This window comes from Poromitra crassiceps (genome assembly GCF_964638095.1).
Source record: "Poromitra crassiceps genome assembly, chromosome: 5".
Classification (NCBI taxonomy): domain Eukaryota; kingdom Metazoa; phylum Chordata; class Actinopteri; order Beryciformes; family Melamphaidae; genus Poromitra; species Poromitra crassiceps.
The window spans coordinates 16,224,941-16,234,940 of record NC_139642.1 but is presented as its reverse complement, the minus strand read 5'-3'; the positions used below and the strand labels follow the sequence as shown (position 1 = coordinate 16,234,940).

The window sequence follows — 10,000 nt, the reverse complement described above, 5'->3', positions numbered from 1 at the left end:
GCCCTGGACTAGCACAACATTTTTAAAACTTTTAAAACTTATTTTTAAAACTTATTTTTAAATGTGTGAACAGCCTTGCTCCAGAGATACTTTGCCAGTTAATAAACAAACAAGACGGTGGTATTAGAACTAGGGGTGCAGCAAGCGGGAACTGTAGAACAGCGAAACGCAGAACAACATTCGGACAGTCATCCTTCTCGGTAATAGGTACCAAATTATGGAACACATTACCACCAGAAATAAAAACATTGACAGAACTCACCGTATTTAACACACAAGCAAAACAATGGCTGAAACTGAAACAAGCCTGTGAACATTGACTTTTAGTATTGTACTATTTTAGTTTTCTGTCCTTATTTGTTTTGTGTTTTTGCTTTTTGTTTTTGTCTTTATTTTGTTCTGTTTTATATGGTTCGTTTTTAACATTTTGGTACCGTTTTAATTTTTCTCTTGAACTTTTGTTTTAAAGGCCTAACCAGGGACAGGGGTTGCAAATTAGCCTTGGCTAGAAACCTGTATGCATGACATCTCTTTTGTTGGTCATATGAAATAATGTTCTATGCATTTGTCCCTGCTCAATAAACGAATAAATAAATAAATAAATATGAGAGGCTTCAGACTTTAGCCGTTTTCACACATGCATACAGGAAAATTACCTGTAAATCAATATCGGCCATTTCCCGGAATTTCCCTTCACACCTAAGCGCTCGCATGTGTGAATATAGCAGCGAAATTGCCTGTATGTTGGGGGTCGGGGCGGCACTGCAGAGCGGGTGGGGAGTTACGTGTCGGCAAAACTCCGATGGTGAAATAAGTTTGCTTGTCACACAATAAATCACACTCGTTTGACTTAAGAGGGCATGTATGTTGTATCATTCACATTCGCTAACCAGTCTTTGAACTGAAATATTTGAAGAAGTTGGGATCCGTGTCTGAGAGAAATAGCCTGGCTGGTTCGATGTTTATCCGTTCACCTGCGTCGCGTTGAAGCACTTTTTACAGACTGGCTTAATTTGATGTGTCCGGGCTTGCCTTCGCTGTCGGCAACGTAAGCAAAATACTTCCACATTTCGCTTCGTGCATTTGCTTTCTCAACAAGCGTTGGGCAGCTTGCAAGACTCTCAGAGCTGTCTGTGGCCCTGTCGGGCTGCTGACTGAAGGAGGAGGACTGAAGGACTGGCCAGAGAGCGAGCAGGCAGCAGAGAGGGGAGAGGGGGAAATCGGCACGCCCACACATGAAGCTGACATACCGCTCTTATTATCACAAGATCATTTCGCCAGTTTGCTTTAATGTGCGCGAATGATTAGATTATGCCCGCTGGAACATTAAGCAACGTGTGTACACCTCGCCCATGAGAAGGACCGGCAAATGACTTGACACGTTTCACACTTGTGTCCCTTATCGCGGCATACCGCTCTTCTGACTGGCTCGAAACTGGTGAAATGTCCGCGATGACGGGGTCGCGCTTATACCGGAAAACAACTTTCACACATGAAGGCAATAGACCGCTTTCCGGTCATTTAGCGGTAAAAAGCGCATGTGGGAAAACGGCTTGTGAGACACCCTGGACTAGCACAACATGGGAGGCTTCAGACTTTGAGAAGCCCTGGACTAGCACAACATGGACTAGCACAACATGGACTAGCACAACATGGACTAGCACAACATGGGAGGCTTCAGACTTTGAGAAGCCCTGGACTAGCACAACATGGGAGGGTTCTCAGGGTTCAGCTGGAAAGCTAATACACATGATGATGCTACTCTTAACACACCCTTAAATCAGAGTCAATGATGTTACATGAGACTAGAGATGTAACGGTATGAAAATTTCACATCACGATTATCGTGACCAAAATTATCACGGTTATCGTATTATCACGGTATTCGTAAAAAATTGCTGAAAATTTTCAAAAAGTACTGAGACTCACTGAAATCATTTTACGTTTTATATTGAAAACTCAGACCCAAAAAGGAAATCATTTCTCCAAGGCCGCACGTTTGCATCTGAGAGACTGTTGCCAACTTTGGTTGATGATGGACAGTATTTACCATGTTTTTCAAAGCACTGTAATCACGGTACCACGGTTTTAATGATAATGAAAATTTTAAACGTTGCGGTTATCGTAAGAAATTTTATCACGGTTATCATTAAAACCGGTTATCGTTACATCCCTACATGAGACCGACTTCTCTTGTACATTAATCATGGAATCATGAGAACCGTGTGAGTTTTCCATTTGTCTCAAGCAGCCAAAAAGTTGCAGCACGACATGTTTGAGTTCATTTGACATCTCACGTCCGGCCATGTGACTATTGGGCACGCGTACATTGCGATGACGATGTGCAAACGATATATTGTGCAGCCCTGGTTCTGCTTCCAGTGTTTCCACACAGACTGCCGTTTTTTTGTTTTTTTGTTTTTAACGGTTACTTTTTCTTAACCCATTGATACCTGATGCAGCATTTGCGTGTATATCCCTCACGGTATCAATGGGTTAATAGAGCTCAACAGTCACGTGACACCTCGGTTCCGGAACTGTATTTCCAATCCCCGTTCATATTCTGCGATACGATTTTGATAGCCATAATGTCGTAACCACCCAATGTAGACTTACCACGGGGTCTTACAGTGGTGAAACAATAGTATTTGTTTTTCAATGTTTTTTCAACTCTGAATCAAATGTTTTATGGTCACGATTCTCTCTCAGGCCGGCTGGCTTGGTTCCAGGCTTAAAACTCTTTAGATAAGGATTTTTCGAAACGCAATGGAGAAAAATGAAGGGGGACATACTCTAGTCTACCGGGACGCAAGGTGACGTCACGATGTCAGGTGATGGTTAGAGGGAAACCGGGGACGACATGGCAGTGAAATCGGACTTTAACGGGTTCCAGCAGGTGAGGAAAGCCGCTGTGGTCACATGACAGATGACTTGTGACAGATTACAAATGGTGGCAGATTACAGATTACACAGAGGGCAGTAGAGCAGGAGTGGCTGCATTCCTCCTCTCCTGTCTCCATTCCCAGGAGCAGGGAAATGACTAACCAACTGACAACAAATCATTCACTCTATCTGCCTCTCTCTTTCAAAGTCTGTTGTTTTATTCATTTGAATTTGAATTAATGGGTTAGGGTCGATTTCTATTTTTATTTATTTTTATTAAATTTTTTGAGGGACTTGGCCATCTCAGACAGCCTCTTCTACTACATATACATGTAGGGCTGTGAACCTTCACTGGCCTCACGATTCGATTACGATTCAGAGGGCTACGATTCGATTTGATTACAATTATCGATGCATCTCGATGCATCTTCAATCGATGCATCACTTTTTTTCCCGCAATACATAATTTATTTTTTCTCACTTTCTTTTTTCTCACTGTGTGGCTACTTTTAAAATAAAACTGCATTTGGATTGGTTTGTGTGTGTGTGTGTGTGTGTGTGTGTGTGTGTGTGTGTGTGTGTGTGTGTGTATACATATACATACATTTATATATATATATATTAGGGCTGTCAGCGTTAACGCGTTAATCGCGCGTTAATGCGTGCCGCCCATAACGCGTTTTTTTTTATTTTTATAATCGCGTTAATCGCATGCCGCAATTTTGTCCCTTCGTCGCACCCGTACTTGTAGACAAGCCGTTCGCAGCCATTTCCTGTCTTCTGCCTGTGGAGGCATGGTAGACTTAAAGACAGCAATGCGCTTCTAAATGGCTCGTTTGACTTTAAATAACACCCAAATGGCACAGTGGACAAGTCAAGAGCAGTAGTTTGCACCTTGTGTAAAACGGAATTAAAATATCACCGAAGTACATCGAGTTTGAGCTATCACCTAAAAGCTAAGCATACCAAAGCAGCTAGCGGCCAGCTAGCAGCCAGCTAGCTAGCGCGAGACTCATTCTTCACTCATTCTTCCTTCAGAGTCTCGGATGCGCGGGTCCTCTAACCCAGTGGTTCTCAAATGGGGGTCCGCGGACCCCCAGGGGTCCGTGGCACTTTGCCAGGGGGTCCGCGAAAAGTTTTCAGGTAAAAAAAAAATATATATATATTAAAAAAAAATGCTACATGTTACTTATTCCTTCTCAAACTACTTCCTACATGGTGCTAGTCTATCAAAATATCTTGGCTGTCATTGATTGTGTTGCATAGTGGTTTTCTGTACTGTTGACAAATTGTGATATTGCAAGTCCCTTTGGACAAAACAAAAGCGTCTGCTAAATGACGTAATGTAAATGTAATGTAAAAAAAATATATATATACTGTAAATATATATTTTTTTGCAAAATCTTCATAGTTCAACGAAAATAGTTTATGCTTTAAATCTAAAATGGTTCATGGATTACATTCTAATAACAAACCTATCAAATTAAAAGTCAAGCACGTTACTGTGGAAACAATTAAGCTTAGCCCAAAATCACAAATCAGAATGAGGGGGTCCTCGGTATATTTTCTATCTTGTAAGGGGTCCTTGGCTGAAAAACATTTGAGAACCTCTGCCCCTAACCACTGGGAGGTCGGCTCCAATGGCTTCACGCGATATATACGTTATCAATAGGCTACACAGTTTCCAATACCGAGCCATTATTCACATGGAAGTGCCAAAGTTTTTAGCTCAGATACAGCCTTCTTCGGCTGTGTCATTTTGGGTTTCGACTACTCCACAGCGCCACCGCCGGAAGTATCGGTTCTGGAGCGTTCTGGAGTGTTTACAGTTATTGTGCATTTATTTTCTATTCAAGATGCATTTTGTAGACATTTTGTGAGCTCCTGTCTACATTGCACTTCTATTGAATTGAAAATAAATCAAAAATTCAAGATCACAAAGTACATTTATTTGCATTCATTTGATTCCCAATCACGACACACTGGTAAAAATTATTAATATCTAATTAAAAATGCTTTGCAATGCAAAATAATGGCATTTTAAACATGCGATACAAAGATGCGATTAATCGCGATTAAGAAAGTTAATCGTTTGACAGCCCTATTATATATATATATATACACATACACACACACACACACACTATGCCTAGGCTCGGCTGCTGCGTGGCCTCGCCTGCCCTATTGGCAGGTGCGCGTGTGTGTGTTGCTCACAATGTTATTGCATCAGTGATGTCACAATGCCTCCTTGTGTGTGTGCCCCATTATGATATCACTGATGACATCATCAGTGTGTGTGTGTGTGTGTGTGTGTGTAAGTAACCATAATCGCCCAGCCCTACATTGTACTACAGACAAGTGAGGATAACCACCGGGGTCTAATGATACATCATCTGTCTTTGTCTGTGTGTGTGTGTCTGTGTGTGTCTGTGTGTGTGTGTGTGCGTGTGTGTCTGTGTGCGTGTGTGCGTGTGTGTGTGTGTGTGTGTGTGTGTGTGTCAGATCTCTGCTGCCTTGCTCAGAGGCTGAGACCCAACAGAGTCTCTACAGGAGCCGCCCGCTGCCTACAGGAAAAACCTGTCAGAGGAGTTTCACCACTGAGGTTATAAAACAAACACGTGTCGGACTCTCGTCACGTTACAGGCGTGTGTTGACGGGAAGGACAGAAAAACAACAAGACTGATGATTATCGTTAAAAGAAGAACTAGAACAGGTGCCAATAGTCCAGTCTGCTTCAGTGGTTCTTAAAGTGGGGTCCGGGGACCCCCATGGGGTCCTTGTGAGGGTTCCCTGGGGTCCCCAGCAAAAAGGGAAATAATTTGTTTTCACTATAAGTCCGTCCCCAAGTAACACAATGACAGAATGCATATGACTATTTTTGTCAGGGGTTTCACACACTTTCTATAATAAAACATCTCAAAGCTAAAATCTTATCAGATGGGGGACCCGGGGACAAAATCCTATCAAACGGGGGTCCGTGGTCTAATTTGTGTTGTAGGTGTAGGTCTACCCTGCTTCTGAGACACAGAGTGGCCGCTGTGAAAAAGGCCCATGGAATTCCCCCACCGAACTTCCTGTCAAACGTGATAAACTCTTCTGGTTTGATAAAACCCTGTGGTTTCAGACTAGAGTTGACCTCGTCAACAGTTTCAAATGTAAAGTGAAGTTACACATTAGCGCTTAATTCTACAACAATTGATTTGAAGTTGATGTTTTGATAACAGATCAAACTCAAACAGTGTTTTGTATCTGTGCTAATGTCAAATGAGGATCTGTGGTCTAGTTTGTGTCACTTTAGGGGTCCTTGACATGAAAAGGTTTGAGAACCATTGTGCTCTGTTGTGCACATTTTGTGAGTGGGATCAGATCTGCTCCCAAATGTAATGGGTTCTTCCTTGGCCCATGCTACACCACACTATGAAGTTTCGTGAAATTTGGCCCAGTCGTTTTTCTGGAATCCTGCTCACAGACCGAGAAATGGCTCCGGAAATGTAACCTCCTCGGGGGATGTTAGAGAGAATATTATTGTATCAGACTCACACACTACAGTTCAGTATATCCCCCCTTAAAGCTTTCAGTTATTCATTTAAATACACACACATAATGTGTATCCTCATACACACTGTACTCTCAACTAGAGCTGCAACGATTAATCGATCGACAGAAAATTAATCAACAACTATTTTGATAATCGATTAAACGTTTTGAGTACAATTTTAAGAGAAAAGGTCTAAATTCTCTGATTCCAGCTTCTTAAATGTGAATATTTTCTCGTTTCTTTACTCCTGTATGACAGAAAACTGATATTATCTTTGAGTTGTGGACAAAACAAGACATTTGAGAGCGTCATCTTGGGCTTTGGGAAACACTGATCGTCATTTGCCACCATTCTCTGACATTTTATAGACCAAACAAGTAATCGATTAACCGAGAAAATAAAATCGACAGATTAATCGATTATCAAAATAATTCACACACATTTAGTCACAGAAATCCTAATCTATCAGGTCCTGTCCTGATCAGCAATACCAGTGTCTCCACACTATCTCTGACGTTTTCATCCCAGTAATGTAATCTCTGTGTCACAACTTACTGTACTGTGTAACTATGCCTCTGTCTCAACTTATCTATCATGACGTCAGCTCTCCACACGCGTCACAGCACCTTATAAAACACTGTAACCATCTCTTTCTCCAGGAAGAAAATGTATTCCCTTAAATCTGATTAAACATATTAAATTGTATTAAATGTATTCAAGTAAGCTGAATCTCTGACTCAAGAAATTGTACTGTAATGTATTCTGTATCAGCGGAGGTAACTATCGACAAGTTCAAATGAGCTGTGGTGACGCAGTTTGCAGCTGGTGCACTGTCTCAGTGAATACACACAGCACAGAATAGAATACAACAGCCAACAGTTATGGTACTCCTAGCCTTAGAACAGGGGTGTCCACAAACTTGCCAGCTTAGATCATGGATGGTTAAAAAAATAAAAAATAAAATAAAAAATCGCAAACAATACAATTGTACTCTAAGGATTTTGTTTACCATCTGAAAACATTAGTTCTGCCTGTGTTGTTCCTACTTGGTGCTTGTAACTGTATGATGCGGTCATCTAGGTGAGCAGACAAAATGTTAATTGAACTTGCTTGATTAAGCAATGCTGTGTGGAGGGCCACATATAGTCTATTTTGAGAGACAAGCTGAGGGCCACTTAAAATCGGACCACGCTATGGTCACGTAGCCTAGTTACGTGGTTTTAGGCCAGGCAGTTACGTGGTTTTAGGCCAGGCAGTTACGTGGTTTTAGGCCAGGCAGTTATGTGGTTTTAGGCCAGGCAGTTACGTGGTTTTAGGCCAGGCAGTTACCTGGTATTAGGCCAAGCAGTTACGTGGTTTTAGGCCAGGCAGTTACCTGGTTTTAGGCCAGGCAGTTACCTGGTTTTAGGCCAAGCGTGGTTTTAGGCCAGGCAGTTACGTGGTTTTAAGCCAGACATTTATATGGTTTGAGGCCAGACAGTTACGTTGTTTTAAACCAGGCAGTTATGTGGTTTTTAGACCAGGCAGTTCCGTGGGAAACAAGACATAGACCTTCAAAATAAAAGCCCAAAACACACACAACACAACACCAGGCCATTGTCCCAGCAAACTAGATGTGAAGGCCGAGTAGCAGGTGATAATCTAGTATTAGCTACAAAAGAGCACACTGATTCATAAGAGGTCTAAAGTCATGTTATAGCAGTCTGGTCACTCTGGTGTATACTGACAAGCAAGATAACAGTACAACTGACAGGTTTTTGAGTTTGGCCTAAACACATAGGAGAGCGACCCCCAGACCCCCAGCGTCGCGTAGCAACAACAGACAACACTGTCAACAGTCCGGAAGTTGACTGCAAGAATAGATAGAAGGACAGAACAGAATGGAGTAAAATATAGGCTGTAAGCCAGGCCTAACAAAAAAGTGTGTAGGCCACCTACGCGAGGCACGCACATGAGCGCGCGAGATATTTCTAGTTAAAAGCTGACGTACTGTGGTCGCTGTCGTTCCTCTCCGACCGCTCTTCGGCTCCCAGCAGCGGCTGCTGGTTCCTCTCTGACCGCTCCTCGGCTTCCCCCAGCGGGGCAAGGTGGTACTTCTTTCTGCGGTAGGCCTGGTCCTGCGTGCTGGGCTGCAGCGTGCACACGTCGCGGCCGTGCACCGTGCAGCGCACCAGCGCGCACTCGGGCTCTCCGTCGTCCTGCGGCTGGCTCAGCACGGCCAGCTGGCAGCCCTGCCGCGCGCAGCACGCCGCGCGGCACTGCGTCGCGTTCCGCACGTCCCGCAGCACGGCCAGGCGGCGCGCCCCCGCGTCCAGGGAGCGCGGGTCCAGGCCCTGGTCCGGCTCGGTGCTCAGTTCCCACTCACACACCTGCTGGGCCCGAACCAGTACACACAGCAGCAGGCAGACCGCAATCCCCCGCAGCATCATGACAGCCGGACAACAAAAGCGTCCGTTTCAGTTCCTCTCGTCTTTAAAAGCGTCGGTTTCGTGTTTTAAATTCCTCTCGTCTTTAAAAGTGTTGGTTTCGTGTTTTTTTATGAAGCTGGACTTTCTCTCGTCTTTCTATCTGGCGCAGTGGTGACTGTGTTGATCTGGACAGCAGAGAATAATGGAAACACTTCCTGGTTTGGTGGCTTTTGTTGTTTGTCGAGAGGGAGCGAATCCACCTGAGCAGGTGAGGTCACTGTGGCCCCGCCCACCCGGCCTGCGTCATCATATTCCTCAGAACACAGCCTCCTTGTCATTATTACACAACTTGAACAGGATAAATATAACATTGAATAGCCTACCACACATAAGATAAAGTTCACATCCATAAATGCAAAATAGCCCGACAAAAGTTATCCCCAATTTCACTATGTTTTTATGTGAATGTGAATTTAAAGAATATATTAAAGCTCCAGTGTGTAGTTTTAAACAACAGCATCAATGGAATGTACACAATTTATTTATTTATTTATTTATTTATTTATTTGAAAGGGACAATGTACAGTTCAAACATAAATGCCACTATGTGATGCACCGTACGGTCCGTACCAGATTATAGGCAAGCTAATTAGCATCTGTAGTCCAATGCATGAACAGCAGAGTGTAGAGTAGTAGTTAACAACCCTGATTGGTTGTTTTGGTTCAGACCACCTCAACCAAAATTATAATGAAATTATAATATTGCCTACTGCACTCTCAAACTTAGAAAAAGTGTTAAAAATAATAGTGACAAACTGGACAGTGCACTTTAAAGAATTATTTAAAGAAGAATTACACCTTTTTATCATAATCTTAGCCTATATTAAGTTTTCACAACTCTGTTTTGGAGGTAAATAGGCCTAGGGTACTTTTACTTGTTTATTTAAGTTAATATACTATTTCAGTATAATACAGTAAGGTTTTGTTTTTATTTTATAAGCTGGAGTTTCTTGTTTTTCATGCTGTGATGAACCGTGTTGGATCACACCTGTGTATGGAAACACTTTCTGGTTTGGTAGGTTTTTGTCGTCGGACAAAAGAAAAGCGACTAAGCGCAACTGTGCGACACAGGTGAGACAGGTGAGGGTGTCACCCCCACCCACCTGTGTCA

At 42.9% G+C, this 10,000-nt stretch overlaps 1 protein-coding gene across 5 annotated transcripts in view; it reads right to left on the bottom strand.

The window, feature by feature from the left end:
* spint2 (serine peptidase inhibitor, Kunitz type, 2) overlaps positions 1–9,034 on the bottom strand; it is a 36,516-nt gene extending 27,482 nt beyond the window's left edge. For all 5 annotated transcript variants that reach the window (XM_083637614.1, XM_083637615.1, XM_083637616.1 and 2 more), the window contains exon 1: positions 8,412–9,034. In XM_083637614.1, the coding sequence (XP_083493740.1) occupies positions 8,412–8,850 (439 nt within the window). In that variant the 5' untranslated portion in view covers positions 8,851–9,034. The remainder of the gene's footprint in view (positions 1–8,411) is intronic.
* Between the last annotated feature and the right edge of the window lie 966 nt (positions 9,035–10,000).